We start from the raw sequence: 17,716 nt of genomic DNA, 5'->3' as shown, positions 1-17,716 counted from the left end.
TCGCAGGAATCAGCCTAGTGAACCTTCATTGCACCCGCTCAAAATAAGAATACCCTTCCTTTGGGATGGAGACCAAAACTATACACAGCACTCTAGACATGGTCTCACCAAAGCCCAATATAATTTCAGCAAGACTTCTTTACTCTTATACTCCAAACCTCTTGCAATAAAGCTAGCTTAACGTTTACCTTCCTAATTGCTTGCTGTACCTGCATATTAACTTTGTGTCTCATGTACAAGGACACCCAAATCCCTCTGAATAGTAATATTTACTAGTCTCTCACTTTTTAAAATATATTTTGCTTTTTCATCCTCCCCACCAAAGCAGATAATTTCACATTTCCCCACATTATACACCAACTGCTGCCTTCTGACCCCATCGCTCAACAGGTCTATATCTCTTTGTGTCCTCCCCACAGCTTACTTTCCCACCAGCATACAGATCAGTTGGACCAAATGGCTTGTATCTCTGTTGTAAATTCAAAATAATATGAAACTTTTGAATTGAGAATTCTGCAAGCAGAACTATTTAGGGCAGAGGCATTTACTTATGCCTCTTATTTATTATCTCTTCCTCCTTGATTCTCTTATGTCCATTTCACAAATTTCCAGCTAAAACTGGATGCAAGCACTCTTGCCAAAACCTCACTTGATGCCCTTTCATAGTCAACCACTAAAGATACTTTAGATAAGCCTAGGGAACTATTGGTAATTATTGCTTTAGCTATAGTCTGTGAGGTATTAGCTGGCTGCTCTTGCATTCTTCTTCCATTTTAGATTGGGAAGTGTTTTTTGGTTATCAACTGTAAACAATGTTGTCTTTCTTTTTAAAGTTGATTGCTGACGTTGAGAAGTTAACACATATAAAGATGCATAGTAAAATTGTCATTTTCAGCATTATTTGAAAAGTCCTACTTAGAATCAGTTTTGCCATGCAATTTATCTGTCCTTGCTTTTCACTGCTGCTTCTTCAGTAATTCTTGTTAAACAATATGTTTCTAACATAACTCATACGTTCCAAATACTTAGGGGAAGTAACCTATCTGTCTTGCCTTATCTAATGCTTTTAGTCTTATTCATTTCTTCCTTCTGTCCTTTGTCTGCTTATGGTGATGTAGGTGGCGGATCAGAAGCTAATGCAGTTATTCGTTATAGTAAGGAACAGCGCCCAACTACATTGCCTATTCAACCTTTCATTCTTCACCATCCATTGAGCAAACAACTTCCCAGGGTTCGCCCAGTGCAAAATCATAGTGCATCTTCTGTCTCATATATGTACAGTATTCCAAGTAGTCAGCTAACAACAAATGAACATTCAGGTTGTACATCCAGTTCTTCTGGTGGTATGGTGTCATTGGAAAATATAGCGACAGTAGGCCAGTCACAGAATGGATTCAAAACAGATGAGAATGAGAAACAGGGAAACCCGTCTCCCATAAATGAGTACTGTTTACGGAGACCTGTACCAGATGCAATTAGGCCATCACCATTGGGCAGTTACTCACCAGTGAAAAACGATGCACCCATCTTGCAGAGTGGAGATTCGTCATCTTCTGCTGTCTCACTAGAAAGAAATTATGGAAGCCACCCTCCAAGAAGTAGATCATGCCCTTTATCTGCTAACCTCCTTCCAGTACAATCATCCCCAGCAAAAGATGTTGCTTCACTTAGCAAAAGCCACCTTCAACAGATCAGAAATGAAAGAAAGAGTCCCAAGGAAGCTCAGAAGAAAGAGCAAGGATACTTTCAAACTGCACAGAACTCCAGCTATCGTTCCCATCAAATTGTGTTACCAACATCACCTAATGTAACAGCAAATGGTGTGAGCAATCATCTGGATCATCAGAAGGATAACAAGGGCAGAGGTGGAAAAGCCGCACTACTTAACCATGTGGCATCAGGCTTCACTGCTGGTAAACGTTGACTTTTCTTCTTAAAAAGTAACAAAATAGAATGAAGCTATAACTGCCATAATCTGCAATACTTCGCTGATTACTAGGCTGCATTGCTCGTAGTCAGCGAAGTTATTGGCTTAGATTTTACCTCCGTTCATCCTCAAAACTGTTTGCTAAAAGAAGCAAGGTTTCATATGAGGGACATAGAAAATAAAGATTTTGGCATTATTAAATTCTCCTGCTAGGCATTATTTTATTTCTCCTATCCTAATTTTCCACTCCTATATACACATTAGCACATCATGTTCATTACTTTCTTATTTGCAGGGTGAGATTGCCTAGCTCACTGCCATCTCCATCGACTCATTCATGTTTTAATCAGAGCAGTGGTGTTCGAGCCTATCTACTATAAGGAAATCAGCTTTCAGCCAGATCCTGGCAAAAATTTTCCTAGGTGCTGATGCAGTTGTAGATTACTTACCTGTGGAATTTTTATGATGTTTCATTGGCATCAAAATTTGGAAGGAGCCTCAAAGCAGTAGGATAGTGATAGTAGGGGATTTTAACTACCCTGATGTTAACTGGGATAGTTTTAGTGTGAAAGGAATGGAGAGAGCAGAATTATTAAGGTACACTCAGGAGAACATTTTTGACCAGTATGTAGCAAGTCCAACAAAAGAGGTCACAGTTCTGGACTTGGTTTTAGGAAATAAAGCTGGGCAAGTGGAAGGAGTGACTGTGGGAGAACATTTTGGTGATAGTGATTATAATTTAGTTAGTTTTAACATAATTATGGAAAAGGACTAAGATAAAACAGGAGTTAATGTTCTAAATTGGGACAAAGCCAATTTTACTAAGTGAGGAGTGATTTAGCAAAGCAACTACTTGAAGGTAACTCAATGTCAGAGCAGTGGGAGACATTCAAAGGGGCTATTCAGGGGCTTCAGAGTAAACATGTAACCACAAAGAAAAAGGGTGGGATGGCCAGATCTAGAGCCCCCTGGATGTCAAGAGCTTATAGGGTAAGATAAGGCAGAAAAAGAAAGCTTGTGTCAGACACTGAGAACTCAATAATACAGAGAGCCAAGAGGAGTATGGAAAGAGGAGGGATGAAAACAAAAAGGAAATTAGGAAAGCTAGAAATTAGGAAAGAGAGGGCATGAAAGAAAATTGGCAAGCAAAATTAAGGAGAACCCAAAGATGTTTTATCAATACATTAAGAGTAAGAGGATGACTAAGGAAAGAGTAGGGCCCATAAAACACCAATAAGATTATGTGTGGAGGTGGAGGATGTGAGCATGGTTCTTAATGAATGCATCTGTCTTCACAAAAGAGGGGGACAATGCAGACATTGTAGTTAAGGAGGAGTGTGAAGAATTGAATGTGATAAACATAGGGAGCAAGGCATGGATTAATCAGCATGGACAGTCAACATGGATTAAGGGAAGGTCATGTCTGACTAATTTGATTGAATTTATTGAGGAAGTAACAAGAAGGACTGATGATGGTAGTGCAGTTAATATGGCCTACATGGATTTTAGCAAGGCTTTTGACAAGGTCCCACATGGCAAACTGATTTAAAAAAAATAAAAGCCCAGGGGAGTGTAGCAAAATTGACTTATGGCAGCAAACAAAGGGTAATTTTTTTTTTATTCATTGATGGCGTCACTGACCATCCCTAATTGCCCTTGTTCAGAGGTTGCAGTGGGTCTGAAGTCACATGTAGGCCAGACCAGGTAAGGACGGCAGATTTCCTTCCCTAATGGTTTTGTGGTTCAGATTTTTATTGAATTCAAATTTCACCATCTGCCGTGGTAGGATTTGAAGCCCCAAATCATTACCATGGGTCTCTGGAATACTAGTCCAGTGACAATACCACTATGCCACCGCCTACTTGATGGTTGTTTTTTGTGACTGGAAGGCAGTTCCAAAGGGATTCTGCAGGGCTCAGTACTAGGTCCCCTGCTTTTTGTGGTATGTATTAATTAGTTGGACGTAAATGTAGGGGGAATGATCAAGAAGTTTGCAGACAACGCAAAAATTGGCCACGCGGTTGATAGCGAGGAGGATAGCTGTAGACTGCAGGAAGATATCAATGGACTGGTCAAGTGAGTAGAAAAGTGGCAAATGGAATGAAGTGGCAACCTGGAGAAGTGTGAGATGATGCATTTGGGGAGGTTAGACAAAGCAAAGGATTACACAATAAATGGGAGGATCCTGAGAGGTGTGGAGGAAGTGAGAGACTTTGGAATGAGTCCCCACAGATCCCTGAAGGTAGCAGGATAGGATGATAGGGTGGTTAAGAAGACATCTGGAATCCTTTCATTTATTAGCTGAGGCATAGAATATAAGAGCAGGGAGGTTATGCTGGAACTATATAAAACATTAGTTAGGCCACAGCTTGAGTACTGTGTACAGTTCTGGTCAACTCATTACAGAAAGGATGTAATTGCATTAGAGAGGGTACAGATGAGATTTATGAGGATGTTGCCAGGACTGGAAAATTGCAGCTATGAGAAAAGATTGGATAGGCTGGGGTTGTTCTCCTTGAACAGAGGAGGCTGAGGGAAGATTTGACTGAGATTTACAAAACTGTGAGGGGCCTGGATAGAGTGGATGAAAAGGGCCTATTTACTTTAGCAGAGAGGCTGGTGACTAGGGGGCATAGATTTATAGTAATTGGTAGAAAGATTTGAGGAGAAATGAGGAAAAACTTTTCACCCAGAGGGTTGAGGGGGGTCTAGAACTCTGCCTGAAATGGTAGTAGAGGCAGAAGCTTTCAACTTATTTAAAAGGTGCCTGGATATGCATCTCGAATACTGTAACCTGCAGGGCTACAGATCTAATGTTGGTAAAAGTGGGATTAGGCTGGGAGGTGGGGTGGGGGGGCTCGTTTTTTGGCTGGAGCAGACACGATGGGCCAAGTGGCCTCTTTCTGTGTCATAAACTTTCTATGATTTCCCTGAAAGAAAAGAGGCAATGCAAAGTGAAAATATACGTGTATAAAAATAAATTCTTATGTTGCATGGCAAATGTGGTTTTCCAGTCATTGCAAGAGGATCCTTCCAAGGAAAGGGGAGCAGGAAATTAAAATTAGATAGTTAAACTTCAGGAAGCTGATGTAATGAATCTACAAATTTTAAGAACTTATTCTAATTATGTTCTCTGATGTAATTGAATTATTATATTAGCTTGACACAAAATTCTTGTTATAGAATTTTGAATATTACTTAAACATTCTAGAATGTGAATTTAAATCACTAAATCTCTCTGGCTCTTCTATGTTTTTCCTCTACTATGCATTCTAGCTAATCACATTACACCTCTGGCATTGAAATGGAGGGAATATCGTAGAAGAAATCCCCTTGGTCATGACCGTATAACAGGATTTGGCTGTAATTTGGTGCCTAAACAGTCAGGTCCCGGAATGATCAAGAAGAATACGTATCTGGAATTTCCTGGCACAAGTGGTGTCAGCCATATTCGCACAAGGCTATATGGTGCAGTTCTGTTTTGTGCTTTCAGAATATATAACCATATAGTTTGTAGAATTTCTTTAATGTTATTTATTTGCTTATAGCTTCTGTCCCAGTATCTTTGTTTAATACTTTTCTACACTATTTTTCTTTCTATCTACTACTGTTATCTGTTACTGTTGATCTGTTCAAATAATATTTTTGAAAATTAGTTTCATTCAGTGTGCACATGTTAACATTGATTCATGATGATGATTTTAGAACCAGAGAGAAAAATACTTTTTAAATGTTTGAGAGATTGTTAAGACAATGTTACTGCTGGTTTGTGTGTTGATGTGAATGGCAGTCTTGGTAAAAGCTATTAAGTTCTCTAAGATGTGACCCAGTGATAGTAATAGCTCATCTAACAATAATAACAGTATCAGCCCAGGGCAGACCAGTGGCTCAATAAGCAGACGTACGAATGTGCTACTTAGGACATAGATTCATGGTCACGATCCCTCAAATATGCATTTCCCCAAGTGGAGGCAAAAAGAACAGTGTTCCACAAGGAGATGATGATAATTATGAAGCAAGTCACTCTTGGTAGTTTCCATATTGCTCCCAGTGCTCAGTTACAAACTGACAGTGATGAATGCCCTGGAAAAAGATACTCATGTTCTCTCTCAGCCAAGACTAAGTTAGAGTGAGGGAATACATATGACTGTTGCTATAATCCACCAGCAAGCAGAAAACAGTCCCCACCATTTATTACAGCCACACTTATCAAGGACAGCCAGTTATATCAGCAAATGGCACTAATCATCCACTTTGACCATTGAATTCAATTACAAAGGCACTGCTCATATAATGCATTAAAAGGTGGCTGTTTCAGGCAGTTGCCAATTTAACAGTGGTTATTGTTGTTGTGACATTGGAGTACATAGCCAGAGACAAGATATGGGAAGCAGAAGTTTCATCATGAAATATTAATAATCTGCCCTTTATCACATTCTGTTTTACATTGTTTGTTTCAGAGGGTTAAATGTGGACATCACTTTACAAACATATAAAATAAAGCATGGGTAAAGACCAGCTGCTGTATTGAGATTGGCATAGCATGATGCTTATACACTAACTCTCATTTCCTCACCACCTGACACTAACACTCCCATGCTCACACACTGCCTTAATTCCCTATATCGTGCCCTAGGTGAAGCAAAGGATCTTCATCTAACTCAGGAAAAGTCTCAAATTCCTCTATGATCCTTGAAGCAATCAGGCAAGGTCCAGGAGATGTTGTGAGAACTCCCAATGATCAAAATAACTCCAAAGTGCTCAACACCGCCTTCTCAAGGGCAGTTTGCGATGGGCAATATATGCTGGCTTTGTCAGCGACACCCACATCCCAAGAATGAATATAAAAAAAGAAAACATTGGCCAATCTCAGAAGCTTTTGCTTTTGAATGCTTGCAGCATATCCACACTCATCTCATATGTCACCAAACAGTTCCAGAGGTCTGCAAGAAAAGCAGCATCTTCCAGCATGTAACTGAGTTCTATGTTTTCATAACTTTATTATTTGTTCATGGGATAATAGGCATCACTGGCCAGGCCAGCATTTATTAACATCCCTCGTTGCCCTAGTTCAGAAAGCATTTAAGAGTCAACCATATTGCTGTGAGTTTGGAGTCACATGTAGGCCAGACCAGTTAAGGACGGCAGATTTCTTTCCCTAAAGGACATTAGTGGACCAGATGGGTTTTTACAACAGTCGACAATGGTTTCATGGTTGTCATTAGACATTTAATTCTAGATTTTTTTTAATTGAATTTAAATTCCACTATTTGCCGTGTCGGCATTCGAACCTGGGTCCCCAGAACCCTGGGTCTCTGGATTATTAGTCCAGTGACAATACCACAACGCCATTGCCTCCCCAACCTCCATTTATGCCCCCGACCTCCCTAAACTAACCAGTTCAAGTAGCTAACCAATTAGATTGAGGCTAACTTTATCCATTATTTTAAAGACCTCAATTAAAACCTCCTTGCGGTCTATGCTTTTTTAGATGATGAGGCCACAGCTGTCTTTAGTTTATCCTGATAGTTGAGGGCTGTTAACTTAGTGGTCTTTATTTGAACGTTTTCCAGGGCCTTTATTTCCCATTGTGTGTAGAGACTAAAACTGAATACTGATACTGAAAGGATAGAATTTCTAGTAATATAGTTAATTACATTGATAGTACATCTTAACAACCTATTGTTCCTGCAATAGCTTTGTGGTGTTGGTCATGGAGCTTCAACAACTTAAGCACGATTAACTCCAGGTCCTCCTTCCATTCAGCAGCGAGGTGTCAGCTGTGGCTCAGTTCATAGCACCCTCGCCTTTGAATCAGAGGGTTGTGGGTTCATGTCCCACTCCCGGAAACCAAGAACTGTGATTGTACTCAAAAGAGTTGCAATCTGTGACTGTTGATAACTCGAAAGAGTTTTGTATCACTTGTGAGGTGTCAGCTGTGGCTCAGTTCATAGCACCCTCTCCTTTGAATCAGAGGGTTGTGGGTTCATGTCCCACTCCCGGAAACCAAGAACTGTGATTGTACTTGAAAGAGTTGCAATCTGTGATTGTTGATAACTCGAAAGAGTTTCCATTCAGCAGCGAGGTGTCAGCTGTGGCTCAGTTCATAGCACCCTCGCCTTTGAATCAGAGGGTTGTGGGTTCATGTCCCACTCCCGGAAACCAAGAACTGTGATTGTACTCGAACGAGTTGCAATCTGTGACTGTTGATAACTCGAAAGAGTTTCCATTCAGCAGCCTTAAGCAGTCAACCCTGGGTGGTGCCAATATATTTTGGAGTTGCCTCTACCCAAGTGTATCTCATTGCCTTTATCTGTATTAAAAGACAACTGCCATATTTAGGCCTGGTAACATCAAACAGTTAACCACCTCCCCATGATATTCAACAATTACCCCATTACCATTGCTGAATCTCACACCATCAGCATTTTGGGGGCTGGAAATGGGTCACCACTGACCAGAAACTTAATTAGTTTAGTTACATAAATACTGTAGCTTGAAGAGCGTGTCAAGCTGAAAATTTTGTGGTGAGTAACTCACCCCCTGACTTCTCAAGTCTTTTCTACCATCTACAAGGCAGGAGCGAGAAGGAATACACTCCACTTGCCTGGATGTGCAGCCTCAACAACATTCAAGAAGCTTGACACCGTTCAGTACAAACCAGCCCGCTTGATTGGCACCCCATCCTCTACCACTAGTGGATGGTGGCAGCAGATGTGCTACAACTCATCAAGGCTCCTTCAGCAGCACCTTCCTAACCTGTATCCTCTACCACCTAGAAGAACAAGGGCTGCAGACACATGGAACACCACCACCTACAACTTTCCCTCCAAGTCACACACTGTCCTGATTTGGAAATAAGTTACCATTCCTTCACTGTGATTGAGTCTAAATCCTGGGACTCCCTAACAGCACTGTGTGTGTACCTACATAACATGGACTGCAGAGGTTTAAGAAGGCGACTCACCACCACCTTCTCAAGGGCAATTTCTAATGGGCACAACATGACCTTGCCAGCAATACCCATATCCTATCATATCTAGATCCACTTGTAATGTATTTTTTAACACCTGCACACTGCATCCAGATAATTTCTCCAGTGCCTTCATCCAGTTGATTGGTAAAGAATAAGAGGCACAGCCCTACCACAGAAATACCTTCAGCATGAAAGTTTGCAATGCAGCTGAGTTCAATTTGATATTATGCAGCTACTTAAATCTGTAGGTGAATTAGGGTATGCAGGATATCAGTGAATTCTGGAATTGGAGTGGGGGGATGCAGGGAGAGGTTGAATATGGTTGGAGAATGTTTGACAAAGTATGTTATTTGCCTTAAAAATATATTTAAATTAGCTTAAACTGGTCTCCCTTATTGTAGGCCAATCTGTGAAGCAACTTCAGAACTATTACAGTGATTTCTTTCCGGATTATTTTTCACTGGCTGAGAAGCCCCCTGCTGAGTTCTGTTTATCACCTGATGGAGCCACAGAAAGTATCTCCGTAGATTTGCTACAGAAGAAGGGTAAAAATCAGCTTTTGATATCTGCTATATTGCATGCACATTATGAAAGCAGTGGGGCTGGAGTTGTGTACAAATACTTCAAATTTAATGTTTTTTAAATGTAGGACATTTCACATATATTTATCAGTGTGTAGAACTCTCTGATTTGACCAAATACCAAAAATTAGCATGTTAAACGTTTCCTGTGATCACTGAATTGCATTAATATTAGGGAAATTATTTCTGTACAACTACGGAAATGAACATTTTTAATAATGTTGAATTTTCAATCATTCGGTTGCAAATTAAATTATGTGCCAAGCATTGCCGAGAAATTCAGCTTGTATTTTTTAGGTTAATAAGCTGATGCAAACATAGAAAATAGGAGCCGGAATAGGTCACTTGGCCCTTCGAGCCTGCCCTGTCATTCAATATGATCATGGGCTGATCCTCTATCTCAACGCCATACTCCCGCTCTTTCCCCATACCCCTTGATGCCTTTTGTATCTGGATATCTATTTCCTTCTTAAATATATTCAGTGACTTGGCCTCCACAGCCTTCTGTGGTAGAGAATTCCACAGGTTCTGAGTGAAGAAGTTTCCCCTCAATCTCAGTCTTAAATGGCCTATCCTCTATCCTGAGACTGTGACCCCTTGTTCTACACCCCCCAATCCAGGGGAAACATCCTCCCTGCATCCAGTCTGTTTAGCCCTGTCAGAATTTTATACGTTTCAATGAGATCCCCTCTCATTCTTTTAAACTCCAGTGAATACAGGCCTAGTCAATACAATTTCTCTTCATACGACAATCCTGCCATCACAGGAATCAGTCTGGTGAACCTTCCCTGCACTTCCTCCATGGCAGGTATATCCTTTCTGAGGTAAGGAGGCCAAAACTGCACACACTACTCCAGGTGTGGTCTCACCAAGGCTCTATACAGCTGCAGTAAGACATCCTTGCTCCTATACTCAAATCTTTTTGCAATGAAGGTCAACATACCATTTTCCTTCCCAACTGCTTGCTCCACCTGCATGCTTGCTTTCTGTGACGAGTGGACAAGGACGCCCAGGTTCCTTCGTACATCAACATTTCCCAATCAATCACCATTTAAATAATATTCTGCCATTCTGTTTTTCCGACCAAAGTGGATAACTCTCACTTATCCATGTTATACTGCATCTGCCATGTATTTGCCCACTCACTCAACATGTCTAAATCGTCTTGAAGCCTCTTTACCACTCATATTCCCACCTAGTTTTGTGTTGTCAGCAAACTTGGAAATATTACATTTGGGCCCCTCGTTTAAATAATTGATATATATTGTGAATAGCTGGGGCCCAAGCATGATCCTTGTGGTACCCCACTAGTCACTGCCTGCCACTCCGAAAAAGACCCGTTTATTCTTACTCTTTATCTCCAGTCTGTCAACCCAATTCTCAACCCATGCCAGTGTATTACCTCCAATCCCATGTGCTTTAATTTTACACACTAACCTCTTATGTGGAACATTATCAAAAGCTTTTTGAAAATCCAAATACACCACATTCACTGGTTCTCCCTTATCTATTCTACTAGTTATGTCCTCAAAAAACTCCAGCAGGTTTGTCAAACATGATTTCCCTTTCATAAATCCATGTTGACTTTGTCTAATCCCATTGATATTTTCTAAGTTTCCCATTATCACATCCTTTATAATAGACTCCAGCATTTTACCTACTACTGATGTTAGGCTAACTGGTCTGTTATTCCCTGTTTCCTCCCTCCCTTTTTTTAAATAGTGGGGTTACATTTGCCACCCTCCAGCCTGCCAGGACTGTTCCAGAATTTACAGAATTTTGGAAGATGACGACCAATGCATCCACTATTCCCATGTCCACATCCTTTAGCACCTTTGTATGTAGATTATCAGGTCCAGGGGATTATCAACTTTCAGTCCCAATAATTTCTCCAGCAATTTTTTTTTAACTAATGCTAATTTCCTTCAATTATGAGGACTCGAAATGTCGGCTTTGCTCTTCTCCGCCGATGCTGCCAGACCTGCTGAGTTTTTCCGGGTATTTCTGTTTTTGTTCCTCCTTCTCACTAGATACTTGGCTCCTTAGCACTTCTGTCGTCTTCTGTGAAGACAGAACTAAAGTAGTTGTTTAATTGCTTTACCATTTCTTTGTTCTCCATTATAAATTCTCCTGTTTTGGACCGTGAGGCACCTACATTTGTCTTCATTAATCTTTTTCTTTTTACGTACTTATTGAAACTTTTACAGTCCACTTTTATGTTCCTGGCAAGTTAACTCTCATACTCTATTTTTCCCCTCTTAATCAATCCCTTGGTCCTCCTTTGCCGAATTCTAAGCTGTTCCTAATCCTCGTGCTTGCTACTTTTTCTAGCAAATTTATGTGACTCCTCTTTGGATCTAATGCTGTCCTTAATTTCTTTTGTTAGCCATGGTGGGGTCACTTTACCTGTTGTGTTTTTGTGACAGAAAGGAATGAATTGTTGCAATGCATGCATTCATTCCTTAAATATTAACCATTGCCTATTCACCTTTTAATGAACATACACCTTTTAATGAAGTTCCCTAATCTACTGTAGCCAATTCACCCCTCTTACGTTTGTAGTTTCCTTTGTTTAGGTTTAGGACTCTCGTTTCAGATTGGACTACTTCACCTTCCATCCTAATGAAGAATTCCACCATATTATGATCACACTTCCCTAAAGGACTCTGTACAACAAGATTGTTAATTAACCCCTTCTCATTGCACGATACCAAATCTAGGATAGCCTGTTCCCTAGTTGGTTCCTTGACATACTGGTCTAAAAAACCATCTCATATGCACTCCAGGAATTCATCCACCACAGTATTATTGTTATTTTTGTTTGCCCAGTCTATATGCAGATTTAAGTCACCCATGATAACGGTAGCACCTGTGTTACGTGCATTTCTAATTTTCTGTTTAATGCTGCCCCCTAATAATTGCATTTGTAATTGCAGTACATTTTGAGTGAATGGCATCTCTGGCAGCCCAATTATTTTGTGGATACTAAGCAAGGAAACAAATTACAAATTAAATCGTATAGTCTAAAAAGTCTAACATTGGAGGTTTATGCGACCTGCAGCATTTAAAACTTGCATGGCATTTGTCACACAATATTTTCTGTTCTGTTGCAGTGATCACATGAGTTTTTCAAAGGAGTTGTATTGGAGATAATTTAAATTTTTTAAAGAGCAATAAAAGAGTTGTCTATGAATTCCCACTGTATTACTTGTATACCTTTTTTATTATGATAGGTCTTGTTAAGGCTGTGAACACTGCTGTTGATCTAATTGTAGCGCACTTTGGAACAAGTAGAGATCCTGGCGTAAAGGTAAGATGACTAATGTGTTTGTGATCTGATCTGATTGATGTATTAGCGTGTTCCTGTGCTATTTTGTTATTTGGCTGAGCCAAAATGGGGAAAAAAACCTAACAGCAATGCTTTATCTCCTCCGCCAGCAATTTGTTTTCAACCTTTCAACTATTTCTGGTTCTTACAGTCAAATGATTGTTTCCTGCAGTGAATCAGCCAAATCTTTATTGTTTCTTAAGAGAATCATCACATTGTTTGCACCTCCAATCTCTGATGTTTGTAATTAGGATAAATTTTCCATGGCTCCATATGATGCGGGGAGTTTGTGGGTCAGAATATTAGGTTTTTGATCTTGCATGCATCCTCTTGCTTGCTATTTTCCTAATTTTGACAGCAACACTGAGGCCCTTGCTGTGGGCCTGTGGAATCCTCAGAAAATTATGTAAATTAGGTTCTAAACCTGATTTGTATTTTGACTGGGTGGACCCTGATGTGAAAATTGGGGAGGTCAGTGATGACATGAGGGATTGTGAAAAATGGGGGATATTTGCTAAGGGTGGCATCGTAACGCCAAATGTGCCCACTGTAGTACCTCCCCCAACTCCTGGGGCACAAGGAGCAAGTGTTTTCTCTTTGTATCTGGCAAAGAAGGGATGACCTTGTCTTGCTCTCATTCACCACCTATGACTGTAATCATACTTGACCTGAAAACAAAGTACGTTAATAAATTTTAGTCAGTGTAGGAATGATCGACCCCTTATGCATTATGCATTTCCTTGTTTGCCCACACCGCCCTTCGTAATTGGCTTGTTGCTCTTCCTGCCAATTCTCTTAGTTGAGTGAACTCTGAAGAGCTCTATCAACCTGCCATGTTGCTTCCAAAGAGTGCGTCTGTGCAGTGCTGCACCAAGTGGAAACTTGGCAGCTGTTCACGCAGATGTCGAGTGAATAGGCCGTAACATTGGTGCCATGCCTTTATTAAGAAAATATATTGTTACAGACAGGAAAAGCCACAAAAAGTGAAACCGTTGTATCCTTCCCCTTACTGTCCATAATCAATGTGGTTTTGGAAAGGAAGATATGTGGGATTCTTAGCCTCCGGAGTGTGTGGTCAATTTTGAAATAACAGCAACGTGCTTTTGTGGGTTTAAATAAGGAGATTATTTATTCATGCACACACCCCGAAAATCTAAAGCCTGAATCTTCTGGTCGGCGTGCGGGGGCACGCCCCGCTCGCCGATACGTAATATGATACACAGTGACGTCTGGCCGTCACCGTGTGTGATTCCAATTTTCAGTATGGCGGGCGCGCACCAGAGTCAGGTTGCGCACCCGCCGAACTGTCAAAGACCTATTAAGGCCATTTAACAACTAATTAAACTAATTGTCTGGGCTGCCCGTCCAACCTTAAGGTTGGCGGGCAGGCGAAGAGCCCAGGCGGCCTTTGCATTTCTCATGAAACCTCATTCAGGGGCAAAATGATGTTTCATTAAGGGTTTATAAATCAAATAAAATTTTTCATTAAAAGTCATTAACATGTACCAGCTCATGTGACACTGTCACATGAGGGGACATGGGTGAATAATTTTCTCTATTTTTTTTTCAAGCTTTCACAATGAAAATAATCTCCCTGAGGCAGCCCCGTGCCTCAGGGTGGTTTCTGCACTCTTTCGCGCACATGCACGAAAGGGCGCAGGCCCCGACTCTCCCTCCTCCCTCTGTCCGCACAGGGAGCGCTGAGCGCTTCCGGGAGCGCTGAGCGCTTCCGGGTGCGCGTCACGCTGGGCAGGCCTTAATTGCTGCCGTCTTATCAGTGTCCATTTTAAATATGACACTTCCAATGTCTGTATGAATACAGAGTCCATATTTAAAGTTATGAGTATGACATGCCTTTACTGGGCATAACAATATGAATGCTTCAATGATATACTTAGCTCCAAATTGCAATTAAGTATTTAAGGCTGAACAGTTATCTTTTGAAATGTGCTGCTTGACCCAATATTTCTATTGGCAGGAAAAGGTCAAAGAATTTTGACACTGTGTGCACACTTTTCTTGTGCAGGAAGCGCAATTTAATGATGAGCTAGAGTCAGCAGAAAATTTGGCCATGAATGGGTACCATATACGCCGCTAATATTTGTCCATGTGACAATGTTTGGACCACTGTGTATATTTTAGAAAATAGGGTGTGCTTTCCTTTTATTTCCTTTTTAGACAGTTCATTTTTTGAAAAAATCTAGTATTTAAAATAATTAGGTTGATTTAATTTTAAGCTCTATAATCAAAAACTACAACATCTAGTTTGATCTGCATAAACTCAAATAATTTTGAATCTTCATTTCATAATTTTACTTTCCATTACTAACCATGGTTTTTTCTTGCCTTGTGTTTTGAACGTTATGGAAACAGGAAAAAGTTGCACTTCGAAGCCAGGTTGTTTTCTTTTCCAGTGTTATGAATAGAAAAAACCATAATGTTTTTAGTACTGTTGCTTAAATTTATACACCTATAGTTGGAACCATGTTCTATTGAACTCTTCTCCAGCATATGTTGCACAATGATGGGCTTTGCTGTCTCAGTGATATTTCTGCCTTCATTGATATTTCATAGTATCAATGCTAAAAAGGAGAAAGTGAAAGTCTTGCTGATAATATTTACTAATACTGAAAATTATTTACCTTGTTTCTGAGGACAGGTCCAAGTCCCATTTGCACATGTGTTGACAGCAATATGTTGGAATTATTTTTTTAAAATAATGTCTTGTACCGTAGCAAATATGAAGTGTGATATGGAGCGTTTTTGTTTTTTTCTAAACAGGCCAAGCTTGGGAACAGTTCAGTCAGTCCCAATGTGGGCCACCTTGTACTTAAGTACCTGTGCCCAGCAATGAAAAATGTACTTCAAGATGGGTTGAAGGCATACATTCTGGATATGATCATAGGACAAAGGAAAAATTTGCCATGGACTGTGATTGAGGCTTCCACCCAGCTTGGTATGTCATATCATTTTTAGCAATGGCTATATAAAGTCTTAATTTACTTAGCGCTCAGATTACAGGTTATGATTTAGGTAGGACTTCCAATAATGCTAAATAAAATCAAGATTAAGACTGGTAGTTTAGGCTATGAGTAGCCTTTTTTTTGAGGATTAAGATAAATTGGTAGAATAGAATAATAACTATTACTCAGCTTTACACCTTGGATTTAGTAGCACCTTGGAAGGTTCCAATTTTCAATTATAACAGCGACCGAAAAAAGCTCTCAAACCTTTGGACATGGGCCCAAACAAAAAGTTATATTTTCTTACGCTTGGTTAGTAATGGAATTCTGATAACTATCTTTTAAAAACAACAAGCAAAATGTACCGTCAATTTTTACTCTCTTCCTTGACTTCTCTTACCCCCATCTCATTTGTTCTTTTCACTACACCTTCCATCCTTTCCCCTTTACCTCCTCCCTGCCCCACTTTGTCTCCCTCCCTCCTTCCACCCACCCCCCTGCCCCCAACAGCCTGTTCCCTGCTTTTAAATTTTTAACTTCCCTCCAAAACATCAGAGGGACCAAACACACAGGCACCTCCAGATCACCCTTTGTGGCTGTGGAGACAGCATTTCCGCCTAGCAGCCTACTCTCAGAGCCATGGAGCATCCAGTTCCAGTGGTCCCCCAGGCTGCTATAGGGACGCCACCTCCATGAAGCATGCATCCTCCCCACATGACAGGAGGCAAAACCTGGTGGCCCAGGAATATTGTCCTTAATAGTGCCTTTAATAACTTATCATTCAAGCTTTCACAACCAAGGTCTTTTTTCTGACAGACTTATCAAGGTACAGTCTCAATTACAACTTAATTAGCCAAACACTATATCTTGCATGATGGTTTATTTTGTAAGCTAAGCTAGCTTTTAAATTTCCCAGCTATCTTTCTCTTAGGGTAATTTTCCAACTTCCCAGGTGCCTCTTTATTTCTTCTTTTACCCCATTTTCCAACACCAGAATACATCTGGTTTACTTCATGGATGAATTTTTTTCAGGAAGTAGCACCTATACATATATTGGTTTTAATAACATGGTCCTCAAATTACTTATATATATGTGTTTATGGGAGAATGGATATATAAAATATATATGTGTATGTATGTATATATATGATGGCAACAGTGCCATTTTAATACTTAGCTATATCCCTGGGAAAATGAATATTGCTAATTGTTTGCACCATGTGAAACAAAGTATGAATACAGTTAAACAATTTGGCTTAGTGTGCCAAAACATAAATTAGGCGACGCATTCCCTGTTTGACCAACACAACAATATAGTGTTGAACAGTGAGCAGGCCAAATTAAAGCTAAATTCTGAAAAGCTTTGAAATGGTTCAAGAACAAAGCAAAAAGTGGAGTAAGACTGCCAGCGAAATTAATTTCATAGGGAACCTTTAACAGATGTCAAAGAAGAGACACTGAGATTGCTTTAGCCTGGTTTTGGAACAGTTTGATTAAATTCAAGGTGCCAGAACTGATGGGGCAGTGTTCTAACCCAATTCACCTCCCATCCAGAAATTTCTAAAAACGCATCCTCCAAATAAAATGTACTGTCCTATCATTACTGTTTTGATACTTCATCTTGTTTTCTTTTCAGGTCCTTCTACCAAGGCACTTAACAATCTTTTTTGCAAGATAAGTCAGTACTCTGAGTTAACAAGCCACAGCACAAGATTTAATGCATTCATCTTTGGCCTTCTGAAGTAAGTAGTAACAAATAGTCAGAACTTGAAAACGATGTTAGTGTTGCATTAACAGTATTGAAAATGATGGTGATCATTTTCAGGGGTGTATTTTAAGAAAACTGATAATTGAAAATTAATAGAAATTTACATGGCTATAAAATTTTGCTGAAACCTTAACTTAAAATGCCTTTTAAATGGTTATTTAAAGTATCAACAG

General features: G+C 40.0%; 1 protein-coding gene across 9 annotated transcripts in view; it reads left to right on the top strand.

Annotated features, from left to right (window-relative positions):
* Window positions 1-17,716, top strand: part of rusc2 (RUN and SH3 domain containing 2) — a 122,537-nt gene that overhangs the window by 84,029 nt on the left and 20,792 nt on the right. For 7 of the 9 annotated variants that reach the window (XM_078550199.1, XM_078550190.1, XM_078550172.1 and 4 more), the window contains 6 exons: window positions 1,119-1,913; window positions 5,204-5,395; window positions 9,305-9,448; window positions 12,718-12,794; window positions 15,594-15,768; window positions 17,412-17,517. In XM_078550199.1, the coding sequence (XP_078406325.1) occupies window positions 1,119-1,913; window positions 5,204-5,395; window positions 9,305-9,448; window positions 12,718-12,794; window positions 15,594-15,768; window positions 17,412-17,517 (1,489 nt within the window). The remainder of the gene's footprint in view (window positions 1-1,118; window positions 1,914-5,203; window positions 5,396-9,304; window positions 9,449-12,717; window positions 12,795-15,593; window positions 15,769-17,411; window positions 17,518-17,716) is intronic. The other 2 variants (XM_078550227.1, XM_078550236.1) reach the window with 2 other exon arrangements.

The sequence above is a fragment of the Cetorhinus maximus genome, chromosome 1, assembly GCF_964194155.1.
Source record: "Cetorhinus maximus chromosome 1, sCetMax3.hap1.1, whole genome shotgun sequence".
Taxonomy (NCBI): Eukaryota; Metazoa; Chordata; class Chondrichthyes; order Lamniformes; family Cetorhinidae; genus Cetorhinus; species Cetorhinus maximus.
Note: the sequence above shows the minus strand (reverse complement) of the source record. Positions and strands in the feature narration are given on the sequence as shown.